At 38.6% G+C, this 27,442-nt stretch overlaps 1 protein-coding gene across 2 annotated transcripts; it reads right to left on the reverse strand.

The window, feature by feature from the left end:
- Window positions 1–2,267: 2,267 nt before the first annotated feature.
- TXNL1 (thioredoxin like 1) lies at window positions 2,268–27,281 on the reverse strand. Of its 2 annotated transcripts, XM_077816693.1 has the most exons (8): window positions 27,075–27,277; window positions 23,908–24,004; window positions 21,817–21,990; window positions 17,584–17,706; window positions 15,783–15,852; window positions 15,048–15,220; window positions 10,232–10,336; window positions 2,268–3,369 (listed from the first exon to the last, which is right to left on the reverse strand). In XM_077816693.1, exons 1-8 carry the CDS (start codon window positions 27,170–27,172, stop codon window positions 3,340–3,342), a joined length of 870 nt encoding a protein of 289 aa, XP_077672819.1. In that variant the 5' UTR covers window positions 27,173–27,277; the 3' UTR covers window positions 2,268–3,339. The 2 variants fall into 2 exon arrangements, with proteins under 2 accessions (XP_077672819.1, XP_077672820.1); XM_077816694.1 differs by lacking the exon at window positions 10,232–10,336 and having other exon boundaries at window positions 27,075–27,281.
- Between the last annotated feature and the right edge of the window lie 161 nt (window positions 27,282–27,442).

Genomic DNA, 27,442 nt, shown 5'->3' on the forward strand with positions numbered 1-27,442 from the left:
CAGATGAAGTCCCAGAGGATAGGAGAAGGGCAAACATAGTACCTACCCTTAAAAAAGGGAACAAAGAGAATGCAGGGAATTATAAACCAGTCAACCAAACTTTAATACCTGGAAAGATACTGGAACAAATCAAACAAACAATTTATAAGCACCTAGAGGAGAATATAAGGAATAGCCAACATGGATTGGTCAAGAAAAAATTGTGATGAACCACCCTAATTTTTTCCTTTGTTACCATTACTGGCTTAATGGAGTGCAGAGCAGAGGGAAAGCAGATGTGCTATATCTTGATTTTAGTAATGCTTTTGATAGTCCTGTGTGTCATTCTCATAAGCAAACTGGGGAAATACAGTCTACATGAATATATAAGGCGGGCACACAACTGGTTGAAAGACTACTCAAAGTATCACTGCCAAGGGTTTGCTGTTGAACTGGGATGGCATAGGTATGGGGTTCCATGCGGGGTCAGTCCTGGGGCTGGTACTAATCAATATTTTCATTAATGACTTGGATAAGGGAGTGGAGAGTATACTTAGAAAATTGGCAAACACACAATTGTTAGGGGTTGTAAGCACCTTGGAGGACAGGATTAGAATTCAAAATGACCTTGACAAATTAGAGAATTGGTTTGAAATCCACAGTATGAAATTCAATGAAATGCAATATACACAATTAAAAAAAAAATACACACACAAATACAAAAGCAGGAATGATGACTAGATGGCAGTACTACTGAAAAGGAACATGTGGTTATACTGGATCACAAATTAAATGGTTGCAAAAAAGGCTAATATTCTGGGGTGTATTAATAAGTGCATTGTATGTAAGACACAGGACATACTTGTCCCATTCAACTTGGCCCTCAGCACTGTGTCCAATTCTGGGCACCATACTTTAGGAAAGATCTGGATAAAATGGAGAGTGTCCATAGGAGAGCAACCTACCCTATGAGGAAAGATTCAAAAACTCGGCATGTTTAGTCTTGAGAAAAGGTGACTGAGGGGGAACCGGATAAAATCTTCAGATATGTTAGGGGCTGCTAGAGAGAGGACAGAGGTCAGTGGTTGTTCATGTCCACTGAAGGTAGGACACAAAGTAATAGGCTTAATCTGTAGCCAAGATTTAGGTTAGGTATTAGGAAAAAATTTATAATTATGAAAGCCAAGTTCTGGAATAGACTTCCAAGGATGGTTGTGGAATCTCCATCATTGGAGGTTTTTAAAAACAGGTAGGACAAATGCCTACCACGTATGGTTCAGTTTCACTTTGTCGTCCCTCACTATAGGGGCTGGATTTAAAAGACCTTAAGGTCCCATCCAGCCCTATATTTCTATGAATTTATATAAACGTTGTATGCTAAATCAGGATACATTTAACTGGGATGCATCCCAGAAAACTTGATTTAGCTTAAAGACAGTGAATGTTAGTGACTGCTTACGTGAGCCAATATTAAACTCCATTTAATGGACATGGCATTTGGATGATGCCAAGTGGTGTAAAACCACATGAACTAGGTGGAAAAGTAGTTCTAGTTTATTAATTTAGAATCTTCAAATACAGATCAAGTGCAAGGAAGCAGCTTTCCCACATTAAGAAAGTGGTTACTCAAAGCAATAAACAAAATAAGTGAGTTTTCTAACATATAGCCTTATATTCGTGTTTGTTTCAACATTTAGGATTACTTCATGACCTCTTTTCTCCTAAGTGTGAAATTATCAGAATTTCAGCTATTTTTGATATGCATGATTTTAATAACTTTCCATCAATTGAACATGTTACAGTTACCTCTAAACATTTCAGATATATTTACATTGTATAATTATGGAAAGTATGCACCATGCAACCAATGAAGTCACAGAAGAGGCAAACAATACAAATCTGACCTTTTACAAAGATGAGAATCACTAGATCATCAAATTCTCTCAGGTATCAATAGTATGAGGTAAGTAATAGTTAAGATGAGGCACTTTAACAATAACCCAAAAGGTAGTTTAGTGTACAAAATTATAAACAGAAACAGTTATTCATATTGCCCCTGATTAAAAGTGATTTTAAATTCTATATACAGTGTCTCAGATGCCTCATCCCATTTAAGCAAAACATTTAGGAATTACAAAAGAAATCAAGGCATTAATGCCATTAAATATGTGCAATACGGAGGGATGAGTAAAGAGGGGTATGTAGCAATACAGTTTTAAAGAACTGCCTCATAGAAAGTATATAGAAAGAATCCCTACTGTGTTAAAAGAATGCCAATTAGGACAGGATTTAATTCTTATTGGGATTTATTGTAATTAGAAATGCAACAAATTTAACTTTACAAAAGAACTAATTATACCAATTAAAAACCACTTAGTAAAACTTTATAGGAATTTATTTATTAAAATTACTTAGGGCACTTTTCCAAGGAATTTTAGCAAAAAAGGTTTTAAGCGGTTGAGCGCAGACACCCATCCTTTAAGGAATTCAGATTTATGATGCAAGAATGGTATCTTCAATGAGCATTTCTATATCAAGATTCAGAGAAAGAATATAATGCCCAATTAAATTCAGCAGTAACAGAGGGATCTTATAAACCTACAGGCATCAGTAGTGCCTGGCCATCTCCTGCACTGCATATCCTGGGAGTGTGTGTGTCTGGCTAACAAGTTCACAATTTTCCAATTGGAGATGATATTTTGAAAGACTAGCAAGAATTCTCATGATGCCTAATTTGTAGTGAACTGTCATATCCTACTGTTTGTTTCAACTGATGTGCAATTGTGGCAAACAAGCAAGTTAAGTTGATTCAACAGTATCTTGAAATATGCTTCCTCACCCTATATTTTTGGAAGGGAAAAGGGAGACTAAGAAAAAATTATTCCCTTTGAGAAATATCCATACTGTGTCAATGTTGCTCATAAATTAGTACAGGCTTATAACAAAGTACTCTGGATTTTATTTTTAAATGTACTTTCAGAAAACCAAAGATGATTTACTTAAATTTGACATTTTAAACTAATTAAACAAATGCAGGCTACATTAAGTCTTCTGTTTTTAAAGATAAGCCAGTCCAGTTTTAAAATTTAAATGAAACTGTAAAAAAAAAGCTTTAGTTATTACAATGACAAAATTAAACTTGGCAAAAGTAATGAATTTTATTTACAAATACATGTACCAAGATTACAACAGAAATACTCTAGTGAAACTCCATCTCAACAAAAGCAATGATTTATTGGTAATGGCATTAAATGAAACAGACTGACAGTCTCTGGCTACAGTCAAGCAATTATCCAGGAGCTGTAGATAAAGTGAAGATCCCATTTGATTGCAATAAGGCGATCCAGTGTTTCTTGCATCTTAGTGGCTCTCTCCTTTTTTGCCTACCACCTGATAAAAGAAAAATAGAAAATAATCACTAATGAAAGTTAAGTTGGAAAACAAACAACTTCCCAACCAATTTTTTATAAGCTTTGAACTAAATAAAGTGGCTGTTTGCAGTTGTAGTAATGGATTTTTCAGCATGCATTCTAGTGCTGTATACAGAGGGAGCTGTAAATTCCTGCAGGAATTAAACAGGACCTGCAATATATGTGAGGAAATCCCCATCTTCAAGTATTTTTAATCCAGACAGCAAAGATCTCGTTTGTTCGAGGCAAGTTAGGAAAAAGGAACAGCCCTCATATTTTTATTATTCACAAAACCAAGTTAGGTGTTAAGAATCAGACCTGAACACACAACAAAAATGTAGTGGTAAGACTACCCCAAACCCATCCTTCTGGGCCCAAATTTCAAGTAGTTGTTGTAGGAGATGAACTAGGTCTATATTAAAGACAGGTCTGAGAGAAATTTTTGCTTTATAATGTGATTCAACACTGAAAAGTAATTAAAAGTGGCATAGCGGCATTCCACATTTATTTTCAATGACTTTGATGTCAAGTGTGCTCAATGTTAGTGAAAAAAATTTCTAACTGCCAGCTCTGCAAACTCAGTCTGGAATCAGATTCAAGTTTAGTTCTTCCCTTTCTAGGTATCATCAGTAATAAAGGTTTAGAGGGCAGATTTGCCTTCTAAAACTAATGCAACCTCATTAGTTTTGACTGGAGCTTAAACAATTCTGTTTCTGCACAGAAAGGAAGAGAATCCAGCCCACTTGGCTAAGATAAGCGCACACAAAATAGGCAACAGATCTAGGTGTAAAATGGTTTTTAGTCACTTTTCAGACCAAAACCACACTTTTGAGTTTTTGCCAACCCAGAAGAGTAACTGGTTACAAACTAAACAAATTAAGCGGAAAAAAATCTGTGTTAACAATTTAATAATCATAACACAGGTCTGGAGGATAGAAGCTGTACTAATTTTGATTCTGTCCCTGATTTACCATGTGGCCATATGCAAGTCATCCTCAGGTTCTTTGTTTACCCTTCTAAACTTGAGAGTAGTACTTACCTACCTGCCTGGTGTTACCAGCATTATGCTTTGAAGCCGAAGTTCTATTTAAATCCTATGTATGTAATAGGGCAAGTTTACAGCACTATGATACTGGCAATGCTGAAATCTTTGAAAAGTAAAAATCTCTGCATTTTAATAAATTGACTAATGTGGCAAAATTTGTTAATGGGGTAGTATGTTACCTTTGCAGTACATGGCTTCCCAAGGACACAGCATGTTCTCACAAAAGTTCATACAGCTCTGTATTTTAGTACAGACTGAAAAGATGATGGTTGGTGTACCTGGTTGGAACCGCGATTATGTTCTGCTGTGACACATGGGAGATCTGGGTTATTTGTCCCAGTATTGCCTCCCCGAAAGGGCTGCAACAGCTTTCACCACTCAGCTGCAAATGGCCTTTCACCACTCAGCTGCAAATGGCCTTTCACCACTCAGCTGCAAATGCTCTGACTAAAAAAAAAAAAAACCATGCTGATTGAATTCCTTTGTAAAGAGCTTTGGGATCTATTGGTCATCGCCTCCTCCAAAGAGCTTGTGGACAGGAGGATGCTCATTGAACTGCAGAGCCTAATGTGTAGGGCCAAGAGAATTTTAATTGCATGGCAATGTTGAAGTGTCCATTAAAAAAAAAAATCCATTCACTTGTGTTAAAGTTTGATTAATCAAGTTAAAAAAATAAGATTAAACCCAACAAATAAGTAAACGAAATATATATTCTTTGATTGTGTATCTTAAACCCCAAGCACACCAGATTTGGATTAAACAGGAAAACATGAATATATTAAAGATTATTAAGATGTTAGCAGATGTGTAACATCAATCAAGAAATAGATCGATACCATTCAGAGGTGGGAATTGTCAACTTGCCCATGTGTATTATCTGCAAAAATTAAGCACCAGAATGGATATTTTGTCATCACAGGCCAAAAAGGCTCATTTACCATCCCTATCCCAAATGGAGGATGGTTTTAAGAACAGCAATTTCTTACTTTTAACAAGAAATTCATCTCCCTCCCATCACTTACTGGACACTTTATATGGCAGTTGTTTGTAAGATACCATACCTTAACTATGAGTAGGTACTGCAATTGTGACATAATACAAATATTTAACATTAGACATTTTGTAAAAAATCAAGTGAATAATTTCTGGATCTGACTGGCCCAACAATGGCAGGGAAATGAAATTGGTATGATTTGCTAAACATCTTTCTACTAAAAAATTAGCCAACTAAACTGAAAGTTTTGAAACAATAACTGGAGATGAAAAATCCTGAGATTGTCTTCATGATCGATTACACCATAAAATCAAACTGTTCTAATGTTATTCCCCATAAAATAAATTGTATAAAAGCCAAATTAACATACTTGCTCAACTCTCAAACTGCATCTCAAATTGCTTTACAGGATTAAATAAAAGATAGACTATAAAAATCACAGAAAACAGGTCTAAAAAGCGTTGTATAACAAATCTACTATTATGTTTTAATGTTAACAAGCATAAAAATTAAAAAGCAAAGCTGAGAAAGAAAAGATTTTAAAATGGGATTAAAAAAAGATGAGTCGATGAAGCAGAGGTGTACAGGAAAGCTGTTCCAGAGTACAGGAGCTGCAGAGGAGAAGGCTCTTGCACCAGTGGCGAGATTGTGGAAAGCGAGAGAGATAGATGCTAGATGAACGGAGGGAGAAGGGAAGGGTGTGGTGCGAGACAAGGTCACTCTTAATATTCATTTTAAAACATTTTCTTCTGCATTTTTAGTTCTTTGGGGTTGGGAAGTTAAGCTGAAAAACAAAAACAAAATGTTAGAAAAAAGGAAAAGCAGCCTGGAGTGCAGTTTTAAGAAGAAATGAAAAGCTATGATCATCTGGGGCTTGGGAACCTACTTTTTACATGCACCTAAGCCCCCACTCTAAAAAGGAGCGGTAGTTTATATTTATTATAAATATCAGCATTTTAGAATCCTTATAAAGTGAAATTATGTTAAAAGCATACTGGGACATGAGTGAAAAATCCTCCTTCCTCTCCCCAAAAAATTAAGCCTGCAAGTTCACTACAACATTCAACAGCAAGACACCTAGATCTCTGATGCTAACAAATGGGAAATAAAATAAACCCACTTCTTTGACCCATCTCACTTGGTTGGTCTGGCTAGCAGGGTAACCTAGCCTAGCAAAGTCTCTGGAGGGAAACATCTTAAAAGTAATCTGCTACAATAATTCAATCTGCACTATAGATATGGTAACTTTAATGAATACATAGCTTGCATTGGCCTACAGGCAAAAACTAGATGTCAACACACCTATGGTGTTTAGTTCTCACAAATATCACACTGTCTCATTTTACTACATTTACAAAACTGGCCATAAACCAAGCATTTCAAGTAGTATTCTTATTGTGCATTGACTTTCCAGGAAAATACAAGTATTTTATTTACACTCTCCTGCTGCTCATGATGTCAGTTAAACAGGGCAATGGAGTCTCTTTTCTCCCCTGCCCTCATGTACCTCAGTTTACCACACTCCACTCAAGTTTTGTATTAAAAAAGTTTTAGAGCATTTAACAGTTCCCACTTATCAGCTAAACTCAAGTTCAGAGGAGAGGGAGGAGCTACATCGTATCAATCTAAGTTTAAAAGCCACTTGTATTTTGCATCATTTTATTCATTGACCTAACATTAATAGCGGGATCCATGTGTCACAGTTCACTGTCTCAGATAACAGGTTAAGTTATCATTGAAAGACCAACCAGCAACTGCTTGTTTTTATTAGTTTTCAGCACAAGATTGAACTAACCACAAACTCCACATTTGACATTCTAAGTACTGGATGTTGTGGCCCTTTTCCGTTTACCTTTTCCGCCTTGAGCAGCTGCTCAGTTTAAGCTTGGTTACCTATATAGGGCTTTTGATGCTCACTTTAAACACAAACAAGATGGTCCCTCCCTGATGAACTCTTGTCTAAATCAGACAAGTTATACAAAAAGTGTTAAGACAGCAGAAGACTGGGAAACAAGGAAAGCATCTACTGGGAGCACTGATTATAAGGAACTGTTGCAGTTCTATCTTTATTTGTATTATAAATTACAAGACCACAATGGAGCATAGTTTGAGCCAAAGTTGAGATTAGTGAGCAAAGTTAAAATAGTGAGTTCTCAGGAGTTATACATAGTTATCTGTAGATGGAGAAAATGGGTTTTGAAGAGTTTTCCAGTTAACTTTTTATTCAAAACCCTTTTTATACACTTGAATATAATGTCCAACATTAAGGTTGTACAGCTAAATTGGAAAAAGTCTGGAAATGCAAAAATTAAAGTTCCTATGGGAACCATAACTACACATTCCACATGTTATAGTAAAATACTTAACAGTAATATTAAATTACGTATTCTGGAATTAAAATAGGAAATATTACAGATGTGTATACGTATTTAATTTGGTGGCTAAATTTTGTCCTAGGAGTCTTGGACCAAATTCATATCTCGTTAACCAGTCCTGAATTTATCCCCTTAAAATCAGTCAGGAAATGCAGAAGTTAATTGTACAACTTTAATGTTAAATTAGTATTTTATTTAGTTTTCATATTTCTTTAAAATGGAGGCTACAGATGAACAAATACATTCCTTGCTATTTAGAAGTGTGTATTCCTTTGACTGCAGCACGTATGTGGAGCAGGCATCATGCACTCAGATGCACTGGTGTGTTATTTACCAGAACTATACAGGTGCTTCCAAGAAGTCCACCAAGGAGCAGCTTTAGGACCTGCTCTCCACAGAGGCAAGGACTGACATCTGGGTTCACTCACCCAAACCAGAACAAAGAAAGCAAGATATGCCTGGAGAACTGCACCAGTTCTAGGTGCTTGCACAGCTTTATGAAGACACAGTAAGTCTGAATTGAATGCGAGAGTCAATGAGTGCATTAAAAAAACATTAATAGGAAGATGACAGATGGCCATAGAGGAGAGTCCAGACAGAGGCAGCAGTTTGGGACAGCTGTGCGCTGTATCATGAACTGTGCAGCTTAAAAATTAGTAAGGTTTTCCACTGTCTGGGCTCTGTGCTACATTCAAGCGTTTTAAAATGTTTCCTAAATGTAGCAAGCATGCACCTCATTGAGCACTACTTGTATAACAAGCCTGAAATCCAGTTCATTAGTGAATAAAATAGTGTTCCAGCATTTTTAAAATAGAGGAAGTCTTTCACTGTCAACAATAATTTTCCTGAGACAGTTAAAAAAGATCTTCCTGGAATGGAGACCAAGATGTCAATATGAAAAATGAATTTTTCAGATTATGAAGCAGTGAAGATTATGAAAGAAACTATTTCACAGACTTAATAGCAATGATTACTCTAGAATGCTGTAAAACTAATACAAAACAAAATAGTAACAAGTCCTTTTAAAAAAGCAGAGCATAACAGATGTCTTTTGGCTACTCAATGTAATTGGGTGGTAAGAGACTTATCTACACATTTCTTCTGGTTTTGAGCCAACTGAAAATACTATTAAACAATTCTGTATCAGTAATTCAAATCCCTTTTCAGCACATTTAACACAGCCTTTTTAGTCATTGTCTTTTCAAGTTTGAGTGTATTGAACCAAGTGTTAAAACTCTGCCTTTTGCAGTATCACATTTAATCTAATGGATATAAATTTATCTGTAAATCCTTACAACACTAAAGATTATCAAGGCTTCCAGATAACTGATTTTTTGGCAAATACTATTGGTGTAAAGAATCAAGTTTTGTTTACCACTGCGGTGAAGTTATCTACTTAAAAAGAGTGTGGTAGTACTAGTTATCTGCAGCAGTATGGGACCAGTTATATACGGAATTGATTGGCTCGAACACATTTTAATTGGCCAGTTTTAGATGGAGTTAGATGTGGAATAGTAAAACCACCCCCGCAAACGGCAGAAGCTATGTCGGTGACAAAAGCTCTGCTGCCAACATAGTGCTGTCCACACCATCACTTATGTCAGTATAACTCATGTTGCTCAGAGGGGTATGGGGTGGTGGTGGTTTATTCACACTCTTGAGCAACATAAATTCTGCCACCATAAACTGTAGTGTAGGCATAGCCTGAGAGTTGGCTACCCATTAAGTACTCCATTTCCTTTAAGCCCTTAAAGCACCCACTTTCAGTCCCACCCAGGGTGGTCCAAAAGCAGCTCCAAAGGAATATCCAGACAAATCTTTATTAGGAATAAAGAGTCCTTAAATGATATTAGAACAAATTAAAGTTAGATTAGAGTTATGTTATGAAATTGTATAAAGACAGACACCATGCGTTACTGAAGAAGCAGCCTTATAACCAAGCATTTCCAAACCTCTCTAGTCTCTTTAAAATTGCCTCCTGAACAAAATCTTCAGGCACAGATTTTGGTTTACTTAGGCTTTCTATTTTCCAGTCTCTGCAATGGCTTTTCTACAAACTGCCCACCTGCAGGGCACAGAAATATTCAGAGACACCATGAACATTGCAACTATTACATATAATCTTTAAGGGGTCATTGTTTATCAACTTTGAACCCCTAGCTGTTATTTTACATTTCCAAAATGCCTTACACCTTGAAAGATTCTCAGGCACGTTACACATCACAGACAATGTTGCATGGAAGCCAAAATTTCAGGAGTTTCAAAGGCACTTGTGTTGCACCGAGAGGAATAAGAGGTATCTTAAAGAAAAATGAACAATTACAGAAAGAATCCACTTAGCTGAGAATGAAACTACCAATCCACTAACAGACACTTGTTTTAAAAATGTAATTAAATATTCATGTGTGTGTTCTGGATTCCAACTTACTCGCTTGAAGTCATTCATGTTTGTTGCTTGGACTGGAGTTCCAATAAATGTAAAATATGTAATTCTTGTTGTCTCTTCATCACCATGATTGGACTGGACAAATAACTAAAAAAAGTAAGATAGTTCATTTATTAATTCTAACTGTTTAATATACATGGTGTAGTTACAGCAGTTTGGCCAACACTACAATCCTTCCCTTAAATGTGAGGTATTACACTTGTTAGTTTCTCAAAATTTTAGAAAAAGTGGGGGCAGACAATCTAACAGCTTCAGAAGTGGAGTATACCCCAAAAATATTACTTTGTGGGAAGTACTATAGAAGTATAAATAACTACAGAGTTCTTTAAATATAGGCCACTCTCCTCATTAAACCTCTTTGCTCACCTCTGTAAAAACGACTACTAATCAAGCATGCAGCAAGGTGGAATCTAGGTTTCCCCAACTAGGTCTGTGATTAAATCAGAAGACCACATTCACAAAGCAAGAAACTTCTAAATCAAAGTAACTGCAGGTGAACAGTTAGTTTACCTACTTTCAGATTATATCAAATGTCAGTTTAACCATTTTCTATATTTATTGAAATCAGCATTACCTCTTCATAGCAAATTGCGTAATTACGTTCTTTCAGTATGAAGATTTGCTAGAATTCAACAGGAGCTCAGTAGGGATAACTTACATGGCTCTGTAAATGCTGTCCTATATGGATTTCATGTTCTCTATCACTTTGTCCTTAAAAAAAGGATGAATTGGTAATAAATCTATAAAACCAAAATGTTTTCTAACTTGGTTTAATCTGGCTTTATATCACAAAAGCCAATACATATTATAAAATGAAAAACAAAATCAATCATCTCAGGAAAGGGAAATGGACAGGAACTGGGACCAGACAGTTTGGGAGTGCAAGGAACAGATCCTGTGGGTCTCCTGCACCCTTATCTATAATTGTTCATTTTGCTTTAAGATCTCTTATCTTACAGCAAAGTAGCAACAAGATCCCTCTCCCTCCCGAGGAGGGAGAGCAGCAAAAATTAGGGGGCTACTATGGGCCCTGTGCCTCATGCCACAGGGAGCAGCGTTAGTTGCCCTTAAAAAAAAAATTCTTCCAATGACAGTGAGTTGAAATGTTTTCCTATAAGGGCTGGATAGCGTGAAGAAAGGGAATTTGCGGTGAATAAGGGCTGTGAAGGAATGTGCCTGGCAGAGGCACAGGAGGGGATTGTTTTCTCAGGGGAAGTGGGAAGAAGTTATACTGTAACTTTTGACAAATTGCTTATTTATTGTCTGTCTTTTTGCAAGCATCTTGGAGCACAGACTCTCTGCTAGTACAGTGCCTAGCACAAGGGGGTCCCAATCCTGGCTGGGGCCTTTAGGTCCTTCTACAATAAAATACTATTACGGGAGGGGGGCGGGGGGAGGGAATCTACTTATGGAGAAGATGTTCACTGTGGCAATGACATTGTAATATATCTTAGCACCCAATCCTTGAAACTCTTGGGCACATGCTTACCATTATGAAAGTGAGTAGTTCTACAGAAGTCAATCGAACTGTTCGCATACTTAGTCTTTGCATCATTTCCTGATGATGCATCCGCTACCTGAATCAAATTTTGGTCAATTTTTCTCTGATGTACAAGTCTTCACATAACCGTTGAAACCAGCACTTCAGAGAGCAACACTGGATCAGGCAACATTTTTGGAGCCAAGACCTCTGTCCCTGTGTCTCTAGGAGCTACTTACCTGCATCATACCCCCATTACGAAACCCACCGGAAGTTTTTTTTAAATTAGTTCTATTATATTGTTCAGTTAACAATTAAATGTAGATTTCACAGTTAACAGGATGTTGTTCATATACTGTTTAATAAGATAAATTTACAAATGCATACAAGATTCTCACACTTAAGAACCCATAAGCCTACAGGAGACTACTGGGAGTTAACAAGCAGCAGATACGCGAAAAATCTTGGAATTGACCACAGTGCAGACAAAGAATCACCATTACTACATGGATATCAGTCTGTACTAAATGCTAAGTTGGTACATCATGCAGATTTCATTTTAAGACTGTCCATATAACCTATCCATGCAAATGTTATGATCTTGTCAAGTGGGTTCAATCCCAGAAGAGTGATTCACCTGTTCTACTGTGAGATTCTGTGACTACTAGATACGATTCAGTCTGGCTATTGTGGCTTTGGTGTGAAGCATTACATTCCAACTAGCATGTCCGTGACCAACCTCTGTTGAAAAAAAATGGCTGTGGCTTGCAATTCATCTTCATAAGTGGTGGTCTGGAGAGCAGACATTCCACATTCACAAGAACACTTTGGCTAAAAACCCAACCTTATTCAATGGCTAAGTGAAGGAAGCATTTAAAAAAAAAGCAATGCATAATAAATGGAAAAGAGGGGAAATAGACAATGTAAATTAGTAAATGAGGTGCAGAAAATTGATAAGGGAAGGCAAAAAGTCATAAGAAAAAAAATCAATGCCTGGCAAAGGTAAAGACAATAAAGAGTAATTTCCCCCAACCTTCTGGCAGAGGTGGATCTCAGCTCTACTGATGTTAATTTAATAAATTTTGGAATACCAGGAAAAATCCAGAAGACTGAAAAATTGCTAATGTTGTGCCAACATTCAAAAAAAAAAAAAAAAAAAACAAGCAGGATGACGTGGAAAACTATAGGCAGTTAGCTGTACATCAACCCCATGCAAAATAAAGGAATCACTGCTATAGGATTCAATTAATACAGAATAGCAATATAACTAATGCCAATCAACATGGTTTTATGAAAAATAGGTAATTTCAAACAAACCTGATTTGATTTTTTTTACAAGAGAAATTTGGTTGAAAGGCAGCTGCATAGACGTAATGCACTTGGACTTTTGTAAAGCATTGACTTAACAGCACACAACATTCTAATTTAAAAAAATCAGCACTATACAGTATCAAACCACAGGTTATATAGATTAGGAACTGGCAAATGATACCCCCATTGACAGCTACTTCTTGAGATGTTTCTATTGGTGTCCTCCAGGATCTATATTAGGCCCAATGCTATTCAACATTTTTATCAATGATCTAGAAGTAAGTATGGAGTATCTGCTGATAAAGCTTGGGGATGACACAAAGACTAGTGGAGAGTTAAATAACAAGGACAGGATCGTCAGAGAGCAATCTGGATTTGGTAAACCAGGCCCATTCAAACAGTGAGTTTTAACAGACAGATGCAAGGTTATACATGTAGGAACAAGGAATTCAGGCTGTACCTAGAAAATGGGGGACTGTACCCTGGAAAACAGTGACGGAAAAGGATTTAGTGGACAAGTAACTCAACATAAGCTCCCAGTGTGATGATGTGGCAAAAAGGACTAATGCGATCCTTTGATGTATAAGCAGGGAAGCAGTGAATAGGAAGGTGATTTTACCTCTGTATACAACATTGATACAGGAATACTGCATCTAGTTTGATGTCCACATTTTGAAGAGGATGTGGGGAGTACAGAGAAGAGCCACAAAAATTATTTGAGGGCTAGAGAAAATGCACTAAAGTGAAATAAAGATCTCAAGCTGTTCACTTTATCAAAAAGATTCAGAGATTAGCTGATTAAAATATATAAGAATATTCTCAGGACCCAAATGCTGAGTACTATAGGGCTGTTTAATTTAGCAGCCAACAGCAAAACAAGAACTGATGGCTCAAAGCTGAAGCTAGACAAATTCACATTTTAAAAAAAGGAGGCTTTATTTCTAAACAGGGAGTGAATAACTATCAGGAACAAACTACTACAGGAAGTGCCCAGATGCCCTTCTGGAAGTTATGCTTTATTCAGACAAGTTACTGAGTTCAGTACAGGGGTAACCCAGAGAAATGTAATGCCCTGTGGAATACACAAAGTATTAAAGATTTAGTGGACCACAAACTGAATGAGTCAACGTGATGCAGCTGAAAAAAAGGTGAACAGCAGCAGCAGTGTTGTATGTAAGACAAGAGAAATAACTGTCCCACTCTACACAGCACTGGTGAGGCCTGCATTATAATACTGTGTTCAATTCTGGATGCCACACTTTAGTACATGTGTACAAATTGGAAAGAGTCCAGAGGAGAGCAACTAAAATAAAAGGTTTCAAAAACCTGACCTATAAGGAAAAGTTAAAAAACTGGGCATGTTTAGTCTTAATCTGCAACATGGGAGACCTAGAAAGTTTTTCCTAATATCCAACCTAACTATAAGCACTAGAATGGGCTTCCAAAGGAGGTTGTGTAATCCCCATCACACATTTTTAAGAACAGGCTGGACAAACACCTGTCAGAGACAGTCTAGGTTAACTTGGCCCTACTTCAGCACAGGGGATTGGACTTGATGAGGACGGGAAGAATAGCTCAGTGGTTTGAGCATTGACCTGCTAAACCCAAGGTTGCGAGTTCAATCCTTGAACGGGCCATTTAGGGATCTGGGGCAAAAATTGGGGATTGGTCCTGCTTTGAGCAGGGGGTTGGACTAGATGACCTCCTGAGGTCTCTTCCAACCCTAATATTCTATGATTCTAAGGTCTCATCCAGCCCTAGATTTCTATAATTTTGAAAGTCCGACTGGATGTCTAATAGTCCCTTTCTGGCCTTAAATTCTATGAACGTATGTTTGACATAAGTGTGTAGTAAATCTGAAATGACAGACTGTTATAAGAAAACCTGGCTAAGCTTTGGAACCTTTGTCACCTCCACAATTATTTTGTCCCAGAGTATTTTAAAGTAGACTTCCAAACTTCATATAGCTACATTTGCATGAAGCTTGGAAGAGAAAGCTTTACTTACAGTTACGCTGTTAACATTCTGAAACTTTACATAGCGAAGCTGGACAATACCATCTTCTTTTATATCATCCGGCGTTAGTTCCAAGGCTTGGGTTGGTTCACTTCTTTCTGCCTCTTCAAAGTCCATAGATCGGGGAAGGTTGATGAAGATTTTTATATACTTGGGACCTTGACCTGTGTTAAAATAGATCAGCAATTTTAAGTAACTGAACCATGTTTTAAAGTATAAAATTCCAAAAAACATCTTTAGGACAGTCTGTTCTATAAACAGATTAAAATTTTAGTTTTGCTACGTAAAAATGTGGTTTCTGTACTTCTGTCTTGCATAGATTCATAAATTTGTACTTCTATCTTACTCTAGTGTATTGTCAATATAAATATCTGTGCCATATCAAAAATAAAAGCACAGGGATAGCATGAGGTTACATTAAATTTGTTTTAAAGAACAAACAAGTCTATTGTACTTATTTTCTTTTTTTTCCTAATTTCAACGAAGCTGCTACAGGACTTCCAGAGATCAATAGGATCCACACTATCCTCTTGCCATGAATACATGGGACTTGCTAATAGTTATAATGACACTGCTCAGAAAACAGGAACTGCGGCTATTAGATTCCAGATACTGAAATAAGAGTCTAGTTAAACTTGGAAAAACACTTAAGCCTTTAAAAATGGTGTAAGCAGAACTTATTAGGAACACTTTGATGGAATGAAGAAACAGATGCATTTTACTCACCATTATCTGGCCCTTGAAGTTTCATGGAATAAAGCTTGACAGGTTGATTAAAAGCTACAGTAATAAGGAGCTGTAGAGAAAAAGTTTATCATAAAGTATTTTTGAACACAGAAAAAATATTTAAACTAGAAAAATAAGCCAAAAATTCTGTTTAGTTCAGGAAAAGTAGCTGTGATTGCTAGGATGTGATAATATTCTCAGTCTTTATATGTAAGTATTATTAGAAAATAGAGAAAATCCTCTTACACTGTTTCTAAGAAGGGTCGTTTTAATGAAAGCCATTCTACTAGAACCCTGAACCAAGTATCTCAGAGAGTTTGGCCAAAACTTTTGAAAATGGGTACCTAAAGTTAAGAGTCCTAACCCAAACATCTCATGCAAGATTTTCAAAGGAGACTAGTAATTTTGGGTGCCTTAATTTTTGGCTGCTTCATCTGAGATGTCTTAATGATGCCCAATTTTCAAGACTGGAGTATACAACAGTTTCCAAACATTTGAATATGAGTTTAAGAGCCTAACTTTAGATATGCATTTTCAAAAAAATCTTGGCCTTCATCTGTATTAGTTACAGGGCAGCCCCCATCTCACCCAAGTCCCTGAAAGCCTCCACAAATTTAGAATTCTGTTTAACAAACATTTTACATAGCATCAAGAGCTGTGCTTTATCTAAAGGAAAAACATTTAGAAGCTATGAGAGATTACGGTTTTCACTGATTTTAAAGTTTTCTTCCCCAAGTCAATTCTCCACCATTTAAAATAAACCCTTGAGCTTGCAATTAATATCTAGTAACAGGTTTACTGCATTCATCAAGCATAGGGATGGGCAAACTACGGCCCATGTCCGGCCGGCCAGAATTTTTAATCTGGCCCCCGAGCTCCTGCCAGAGAGCGAGGTTGGGGCTTCCTGCGTGGCTCCCAGAAGTGGTGACATGTCCCACATCCAGCTCCTATGCGTAGGGACAGCCAGTGGGCTCTGCATGCCATCCCTGCAGCTCCCATTGGCCGGGAACTGCGGCCAATGGGAACTGCAAGGGCAGCGCCTGCGGATGGGGCAGTGCGCAGAGCTGCCTGGCTGCGCCTCTGTGTAGGAGGCGTAGGGGGGACATGTCACTGCTTCTTGGAACTGCCTGAGGTAAGCACCACCCAGAGCCTGCAACCCTGACCCCACATCCCAATCCCAAGCCCGCACCCTAACCCTCCCAGCCCTGATCCCCTTGCCACCCTCTGAACCCCTTGGTCCCAGCCCAGAGCACCCTCCTATACCGCAAACCCCTCATCCCCACCACAGAGCCTGCACCCCAAGCCAGAGCCCTCAATCCCCATGTCCCAGCTCCCTACCCCAGCCCTGATCCCCCTCCTGCCCTCCGAACCCCTCGGTCCCAGCCCAGAACACCCTCCTGCACCCCAAACCCCTCATTCCCAGCCCCACCCCAGAGCCCACTCCCTCAGCTGGAGCCCTCAAACCCTTCCCCAACCCCCAATTTCATGAACATTCATGGCCCACCATACAATTTCTATACCCAGATGCGGTCGTCAGGCCAAAAAGTTTGCCCACCCCGATCAAGTGTGTAGTTTATTGTATGCTTGCTGCTGGTAAGTACTGTGTTGTTTGGCGTTTGGTTAGCCAGAAATAGAAAGATGGGAAGAGCTATTAGTCTCCACACAAAAGTTATTTCTCCTGCTTTTTAATCCCAAGACTACTGTAAACATAGGAGAATTAGATAACGGTATTAGACCAATACAATGAAAAAAACTGCCCTTTAAAATTATATTGAACCTCTAAAACAAACTGAAATTATACCTGCTCATCACAGTCAGATTCCAGGTAGGTAGAGTCTTTACGTAAACAGTTATCAAATCCATGTTCATCACTTTCATTAAGACATTCACAGCCAGCTTTATTAATAAACGGCATTAAATCCATCTGAAAAAGAGCCAACAGTGTTGCTTGTTGGGTGCTTGAAAATCTGCCATCTACTAATTGAAAAGGATTAGTAAATATGTGGATGAGTGAAACTCATTGGATATAGGAGAAGATAAAATAATAAAACTGGTCAGACAACTTAATTATGAACAGAACACATTCAAGCATTCATCTTACATTTTAGTTAAACTCCCCCCTTACCTCCTCCTTTCCAAATTTTATAATCACATATTCCCTGGAATGCAAATGCACAGAAGTCCACAGCAAGAGACGTATAATAAAGTGAATTATCGGAGGCTGTATTTTGGTTTAAGCATGAAAACTATATCCTAAAAAAAAATAATGCATTTGCAAAACAGGCACAAAGACTGAAGTTTTAACAAAGTCCAAAAATAAGTCTACTCAAAGATTAATCGTGTACAGTTAATGGAACAGCTTAGAATGCTATCACTGTAAATGTTACTAGACCCCACCTGCAGAGCTAATCTTGTTACCTCTCACACATAGCACTGAAAAAGAAGCTGTTAGTTTTATAAAAGGTGTCGATGACTAGATTGCACTCATTTCTAACAGGTTTTAGTATTTAATTAAGATCCTTTCATCGGGCATTAAGAATTCCCCAGTCCTTTTCCTTGTGCCTACTAGAGCTTTCAGAACAGCGAATAGCAGCAATTGCTTGATTCACTGAAGAGCAGATTTCTTCATGGTTGAACTTTTTCTTATGAAGTATCCAACTAAGGGTATTCACATCTTGAAAGAAAAACATGAAAATACCACCAACTATATACCAATAGGGTACAAAATCTAGATCAAGATACACTCAGGATATCTGTTCAGAGGAAAAAACATTGTTGTTTTGTTTTTTCTTCTTTTTCAAGATTATAGAAGTCTATTGTGCCTTCAAGAAGGCTTAAGTTCTACCCCAAGGATAATACCTGATGTTATGGACTACTAAAAAGCTGTGACATCGCTGTGTAATGCAGTTAAGTACACAGCTAATAGCTCAACAGAATTCTTTACTAGGCTTGCATCCTCTTGAATTTTCAAACTTCTTTAAAACGTTCAACCCCACGAAGAGGCAAAAAAAAACACACTACCGAGGACAATGCATATGCTCAGTTTATAGCTTTAATATTCAGTTTTTTAACTTGTTATGAAAAATGAGGTGGCCAGAACTCCACCCCCCCGGAGAGAAGGTGGATTTCATGCTTTCCTTACTCAAAAAGCTCAAGAGATTTTGTTTAAAAAGCTTTCCAGATAATTATAACCTTTAAGTAGAGGCTGAACTTAAAAAAAAAAAAAAAAAAAAAAATCAGTGTTCTAGAAGTTTATTAGCAGGTCAACAGATTAAATTGCAGTCTTACTTATAAGGGTGTGAATTTGTCTGTTACACAATTGAGTATTAAAAAAAAATCTGTTTATGAAGTTACCTAAGTTTCAAAAAAACAGATGTATACCTACTTTGCGCTCGTGTTACTTAAATTACTTCTAATGTGTTTTGGGCTGTGAAGCTAAAAAACAGCCTTTTGCCTCTTTGTATTACAACGTTGCCATGCTGGATGTTACATTAACTATTAGTGTAAGTATTTACATTCACAACTAGATGCAACACTAATGCTGGTACCATAGTGCGTAATTGAACTGTTGCAAATTCAACTGGCCTGTATTCCTACTGTTTATTTACATAAGAACGATTCAACAGGAAGAGTATGTTATTTGTATTTGTATGGTAGATGTCTCTATTTAGCTATGAATTTAAAGTACTTAACATCCAAAGAGATGCGTTTTTACATTTAACATAATTTTAGGTTTCACAACTACTATTCACAGTTAAGTTTAAATGTATTAGATTTCCTAATACTAAATACAAACCTACTGTAGTGAAGCTATCATGTTATTGAACCTATTAGTGGTTTTAGTGTTTCTGAAATATAATACCAGGTATTCAAATCAAAAGTGTTTTTATATTGCTGCCAGAACAATAAACCATCCTTTTTTAAGTAGAAACATTATATCAAATATTGCTCAGAGAACGCCACCTCACATGACAGCTCTATCAGAGTGTTTTGTCACATTAAGTTTCTCATTTACATGTGTTTGTTGGTACAGCTGTCAGACATGCTTAAGATTTGCAGTGCACAGTTGCCTTCGGGTAACATGAAAACAAGTAGAACAGTGCTTTCAGGAAATGTTTTCTTCCTTAAGTATTTCAAACCATATTACTTCTTTAGCATCATAGTTTGGCAACAGTGGTTCAAAACTCCAAGTATCCTGTTAAAAGGTTTGATTTGTCTGAAAATTAATGGAATTACCATAAAAAATATTTAGAACAGCGTTTTCCAAATGTTTGGACAAAACAAATTGATTTTATTGTCAAAAAAGGACAACAGTCAGGTTATTTAGGCCCAATGCAGATATTATGACACTACAGCTTTATAAAAAAGCAGCAATGTTTCCACAAACTTTCAAATTCCAGTTCAGTTTCTGTTGAATTAGACATTCCCAGGCAGCTTTTGCAATTCAAGCATTTCAGCAAAGTGCTAACAATGGAACCAGACAACTTCTGGTTTTCACTGATCAAGCAGAAACATTAGAAGAAATCAGCATAAACTAATGTTTCTAAACTTTACCAGTTTTTTTTAATTCTGTGCATGAACATGCAAGAAAAAGGGTAAAAAAATGTCTATTTTCATATGACATCAGTTTTAAATTATGGACTTCCCTCCAGATCTTAGTACATGAAGTTAAAATGCTGTCTCCTCCAGACCTCTCATTAGTTCATGTGTGACGAAGTGTTGGAAAACCACCATTATGAATAAAGGAACTTTGAGATATTTTAATTGAGCACACTTACTAATGGAGAGATAAGTGAGGAGAAATACAAACAACATTCAAGCAGAACAGTTTCTAAATCAAGCTTCACCATGTTTCCTGTAAGGCGTCAGAAGTTCTAACGAACCAAGGAAAAATGTTTGCTCTTTATCGTACTTACCCTTCCATTTTCAGTTATGTTTTCTGTGTGAATGCAGTTTAAATAATTTAATTTTCAAGGTGTCTATATTAAATATTTCTCCAAACATTTTCCCTCCCCCAGGAATGATCTTAATTTCAGTGAACATTTATGCCTCAAGCAAAAAGTTTTATGTATCCTGTGACTATGCTATGCCACAATATTCTGCAACAGACTAAAAAGTATTGTTTAGTTTTAAAGATATAATTTGTAGCTTTTAGAAAATACATGAAAGGTTATACACTAATCACTCCATAGCAACAGATGAGAGAGAAATGAAACAAGTTCAGGTTAACAGAATTGTACTTGCCTAGTTTTGACTATTCCTATTCCGCTGTGATACTGTGACCCACAGAGAACCCCTTTTTATACCTTTTTTGTACAACCCCAAAACAAGAGCTACTTTATATCTCTGTTTTGCGGTGAGGGAGGAATTAGGTAAACAGAGTTTGGCAGTATTGTACAGTTTTCAAATATTCTTAGAAGATATTAATGACCAAACTATGATAAGCCACACACCACTCCTTCCAATAAGCAGCTTCCAACAAGCTTCTGGGGTAGCTGCAACATTACCGCATGAGCATATTAAGAAAAAAAGTTACGAGAAAAGGAAGATACTGAAAAGGTAGCAAAGAGGATTCACTAAGGAACAGTCCACAAAGTATTTAAGGCTTTAGCAGTTATAGAAATAACTGTCACTTTCCAGGAGAGAGATCTCCACTTTCTAAAAATGTACAGGGAAACAGACTGAGAAGTCTGGTAGAAGCAAAGATATAGTAAATATCCACAGCAAAATTTTCAACATGAAACACGAAATCCAATGTTCCAGATGTAGAGGAATATTTTGGAGGAGGAGATTTTTAGTTACACCATTTTCAGATATTACTGTAATATATTACTATGCACAAGTCAATCTTTAAAAGTTTGCTAGGAAAATTGAAAAGGCAGGTGATATTTCAAAAAAAAAACTTAAGACACTTAAGTTTCTGCCTAAACATATCCACTTTAGTTAGATCAGAGTACATTTAGAAAACAGGGCAACATTGACATAACTTGCAATAATTTACTTTAAAAAAATCTTTAAAGTAAGGGATGCATACATATCCTTTTGGAATATCTGTGTCCTCATTACTTCCAGGATCATTCTCTAGATGCTGTTTAATTTTTTCTTCTAATCCTACAGCATCAGCTCCTTGATACTGGTCGATTCGCACTTTGTTTCGAAAAAACAGAAATGTTGGTGTTGCTGATATATTATTGGTTGCAGCTGTTCCCTAGAATTCACAAATTGATCATCAGTGTTGTGTAATAAAATGTTAGATACAAACATTTCTAAACTTGAAAAAAGTAGCTTTGTTAACATGCAGGAGTATTAGCAATCATGATCATTTGCATCTTCGCACATCTAGAAAAACAGCTTAGATTGTAACTAACTGTTGCTGTGGAATAGCCCTAGAACTAAAGACCATTCACTCTGGGATAAGGTAAACTGGTAGCTCTTTAAGCTCTCTCACCCTCCTCTGCCAACACTATCAAGGTTAAAGCCATGATTGCAGACCAATAGACATGGTTGCTAATAAAATGAAGAACAATGTGTAGCAATCTCACTTGTTCCCTCTTCCATGATTGCCCTTAACCAGATATTTTATATTTTTAAACATACAATATATATACACTAAATATTGATTAGGAGATTCCATTGTAACACTGCTGCCCGCAGCAGTACAAAAGGACTTTCATTTTGTTATCTGCTTGTGTTTCTAATCTCTTCAGATGCCTTTGTATTAGTTATCTATCCTGCCTGGGTCTCATAATCTATTACAATTTAGTATCATCTGCAAGTTCTGTTAATGTTGTCTATTCCCCTTTTTCCACTAATAAAAGTAAGACTCCTGGTCATTTCAAGACACTTCCTAGCCTCTCAATGTTGATGTTAATCATTTAACCATTTTGTTCAGCCAGTGACAGTATTGCTCTACTCCCAACCCCACTGGAAATAAGTTTTTATAACATGTCAGAAGTCACTAATAAATGCTTAACTAAAAACTGACATTATATCTGCAGCAGTCTCAATACCTACTTATTTGGTTTTTTCATTTGGAAATATACGCAGACTTGTTTGGTAAGATTTATTCTTCATAATTCATGCTACTATTGCCCATGATTTTGTAGATATTTAGCACACTGGACACTCCCCCCAGCCAGGTACACCAGTTAGGAATTTCATGGTAGTAACAACTAGGATCATTTTATTTTTGTATTAAACAAATGCAGTATTTTCTCCTGTCTTATTGGTACCACCCCAATACTCCAAGAATTTTCTAATCTGTCAGCCATTCAGTAAGTTGATTAGTTAATTGCCATAGTGTCCTAAGATACATAGTTTGGACCAACTGACATGTTTATTCATGATTTCCAGATCCACTCTTTTATGAAGAGCAGCTTATAAGGCAGGGGTGGGCAAACTTTTTGGCCCAAGGGCAACAGCTGGGAATAGAAATTGCATGGCAGGCCATGAATGCTCACAAAATTGGGGTTGGGGTGCAGGAGGGAGTGAGGCCAGAAAGGAGGAGCTCAGAGTGCAGATGGCGGCGGTTCTGGGCTGGGATGAGGGCTCCGGCTGGGGGGGTGCAGGCTCTGGGGTGGGGCTGGGGATAAGGAGTTTGGGGTGTAGGAGGGTGCTCTGGGCTGGGACTGAGGGGTTCAGAGGGCAGGAGAGGGATCAGGGCTGGGGCACGGGGTGAGGCTCCGGGCTGCGCTTACCTCAAGTGGCTCCTGGAAGCAGTGGCAGTCCGTTCTCAGCTCCTATGTGGAGGCACGGCCAGACGGCTCTGCAAACTGCCCCATCCGCAGGCACCACCTCTGCAGTTCCCATTGGCTGCGGTTCCTGGCCAATTGGAGCTGCAAGGGTGGCGCCTGGGGCGCGGGCAGAGTGGCACACCCTGGCTGCACCTACGCGTAGGAGCCAGAGGGGGGCCATGCCGCTGCTTCCAGGAGCAATGTGGAGCAGCCCATGACCCTGCTCCTCAGCTGGAGCACAGCAGGCCCCAGACCCCGCTCCACAGCAGGAGCTCAAGGGCCAGATTAAAATGGCTGGCGGGCTGGATCTGGCCAGCGGGCCGTAGTTTGCCCACCCTTCTTATAAGGTCTTACTTCCCAATGATCAAAATGTATTTTTGTATACTACTCACCTGGCACTGATGTACATCCACTTCCAAAAAAGTTGCCTGGGGATATTTATTACTCAAAGCACTGAAAGCTGGGGCTATCCTCACACAAGGGCCACATCTATTAACGAAAAAAATTGATATAAGCTTGTCCAACTTTTGCAATTGGGGCTGTATTTTGCCCCTAGATACACTATCCAGTCTCTGTTGAAGTCAATGGGAGCTGTGTATGCATTTGGTCCTTACAGATGTAAGTTTCAAAACACCTTTCATAGTTGGTTGGCAAACCTGGTTAGATATTTGTAAATGACACAGACAAAATAATGTGAGAAATGTAAGTAATGTGTCCCGCTTCCTGCTTAGACAGTTCTGATTTTACAGTGATAAGCTTCATCTGTTAGCTCTAAACTCTATACTTTAGGTTTAGTCTGGTTAGTGTTACCACATATCACTATCAAGGGAGATCATACCAGGTAAAAAGGAAGCTGTCTGTCCAGTTTGGGGCAGAGTTCTTTGCAGCTCTGAAAGAGAACTGAACTACACTCACAGTGGAAACACAAAAATCAATAGCTCAGACTAACCCTACTTAGTATTTTAATAAATATACTGAATTTTCACTTTATTAACTGTAGTTATATAATTAATTCTCTTTTCCATAGTAGTTGGTGTTCTTTGTTTTCTGCAAAAGGTTTACCATAAGTGACATTAGCTTCTACTACAGTGTTCACTCAACCATGAATGCTATGTAGTTAGTCTTCTCTTTTCTCCTGCATTCGGCATGAGAAGTCACTGATCTCCAGCAGCAGTGTCTGCAGGAAGGCACATCTTCAGAAATTTCATGAGGTCACTTAGGGTCAGATCTTCAAAGTATTTAGGTTCCTAAATTCTACTGAAATCAATGGAAGTTGGGAGCCTAAATACCTTTCAGAATGCAGGCCTAAGCTACTGCTCTCCTAACTAGAGCGCATTAACTCAGCTCTTTTTGATTGTAACCTCTTAATAGTTGCTACCCCAAAAATGTTATTTATTATAGTGAGGAAGTACTATAACTGTAGTGAAGAATGAGACTAGCTTACTTAAAATCCCAATCACTACAATATCTAGGAAGTATCAAAGTATAAAGAGACTGAGGTGGTTTCCTCTTCTCCCCTCAATTTTTACTAAAGTAACTTTTCTGGCAGACAACTTATGTATGTTGTCTCCTCTTGTAAGGCCTTTCATCTATCCTCGCCAATCACTCACCTTACAATTTCTTTTCAGCTGCTCCATAATGTGCTTTAATAGTGGAGTTATATTTTTTTATGGTTGCCTCTAACTGGCTCTTGATCCATGCTTTACTATAGCAGAAGAACTTTGAAGTTAATGAGAGTCTACAATGCTTCTGCTATTCTTGCCAGTTGTAAGACATTCAGCTACAAACACTGTAGTAGATCAAAATATTAAACATGCCTATTTTAGGAAAAGGGGGGGTCTCAGATACAATTTCCTTAAAACTGGGTCATGTCAATCAAGTTGAACAGATTTCTTCTATACAGGTAAGAAAATGCATTATTTGCTATAAGAGTGCTAACAGTTATAGTACTTTATTTGCTCATAAGAACCATTTACTTGCCCTGAGCAAGTGGAATAGTAGGATTCCGCAAGGCTGCAATAAGATACAGCCAAGTTTCTATAAAGCATTAGAGATTAGACTGTTATAATAAAAATTGAGGAAGATTTAAATTCTGCTTAGATGTTCATCTCTTTGAGACAGGGACTATCTTTGTTCTGTGTTTGTACAGTGCCTAGCACAATGGTGTCCAGGTCCATGACCGAGGCTCCTAGGATCTACAATGTTAATAATGTTAATAATTAGGATTACATGACTTCAGTACCAAAACCAGAGTACCCACAAATATGTAGCTCCAAACTGCAAAATGGGCTCGATAAATTACACCACTAGACTGATTACAATGAGATTGGATTCAATACAACAATGCAGAAACACAGCCCCCACCCCCTCCAAGGCCATATATAATTAACATGAAACCTACTATTATGTAAAACACTACATAAAAGATGGGCTTGCTTTCTGGTTCAAATGCTAAATATATTCTTCGACTTAGAAGACTGCAGTTTCATTAATTAAGCACGCTGTTTAAAATTCAAAAACTTTAATGAATTTTGTATTGACACTCTGCAATCAGAACTGCAGGTATTAATAATACAAAGATTAATAACTGGTTCCCTAATCCTTTCCACAGTAGTAGAGTATTTTTGTCAACAGCCAAGATGATGCAGCATTCTGACAACTAATTACAAAATTATTTAAGTTAGACAATGCCTGATATTTTTAATTTTAATTACTGTAAGATTTTCAAGGCCAGAATTTTCACAGTTAAAATTCAAAGGCAGGGTAAGCATTTGCTAAACCTAAATTACCACTAAAATTAGACATGCCTGATCCACCTACCAGTCTTCTGAAGTTAAATTAGCAAAAAGCAGAGGGAGAGTCGCCCTTTCCATACAAGAGTGACTATCTTCTACACATTCGGGGTTTTAAACAATCACAGGGGAGTCACATGGACCTCTCTGCCACTGGGACAGTCTGTGTGATGGACATTATTAGCAAACGATCAGCGTGTGTCCCACTAAACTCACACAGCAAAACGTTTCCTTCGCAATCAGGAGAGATCATAAACTCTGCCCTTAAACCTCTCCCCAGTAAGGGGACCTCGCTCCTAGTAAGGAAATCTGACACCCGCCACCCGCACACGAGACACAAAGTTCGGTGCAGGAGCACTGGGATTCAGACCAGAGTCTCCCCAAGGCCACACGCTCTCCTAGGCCGGAGAGCGAGGAGTGACAGGTAGGGGGGAGAAGCCCCTTACACAGCCCCGAGCAAGAGACCCAGCCAGACCCATCACGCCTAGGAGACCGAAGGGGAAGCGAAGTTAGCGCCCCGCCGCCCACACGCCAGGATCCGCCTGCCCCCACAGGGCAGGGGCGAGGCAGAGCAGGGCGTACGAGACGGGGAGCCCGGGGCCTTGCGCGAGGGGCGCCTGAAGCAGGGAGAGACCCGGGCCCGGCGGGGGCAGTGGCGTCCCAGGGCCCAGGAGTGGCGCCTCTCTCTCCCCAAGGTGCCGATGGAGGGGCGGCCAGGCCCCGGCCGCGGGGAGAGGTTGGGGGACCTCGGGTCTCCTCTCACTCACCCCCGCATGGTGAACTTGACCACGGCGAGCCGGGAGCCGGCGGCGCTGAGCTCCGGCTGGAACTCGGTGTCGTTCGCGATTACCTTCACCCCGACCATCCTGGCCGGGGGTCCCCGCCACCAGCGGAGGCAACGAGCCGCAGACGCCTTCGCTTATCTGCAAAGTCACCGCGGGAAAGGTGCGCCCAGCATGCACCGCAGCCGCAGCCAGGCCCCTCTCACGCGGCTTGCTTCCGGGGGGCGGGGCCGGCGGAGCGTGACGCCGCTCCCTCCCCCGGCAGCCATCTTGCTGTAGGGCGGATAAGGCCCTGGGTGGAATTAAGCAGCCATTTTGAATGAGGGACTGGGGCAGCCCTCTCGCGGCGTCCC

This window comes from Eretmochelys imbricata, chromosome 5, assembly GCF_965152235.1.
Source record: "Eretmochelys imbricata isolate rEreImb1 chromosome 5, rEreImb1.hap1, whole genome shotgun sequence".
Taxonomy (NCBI): Eukaryota; Metazoa; Chordata; order Testudines; family Cheloniidae; genus Eretmochelys; species Eretmochelys imbricata.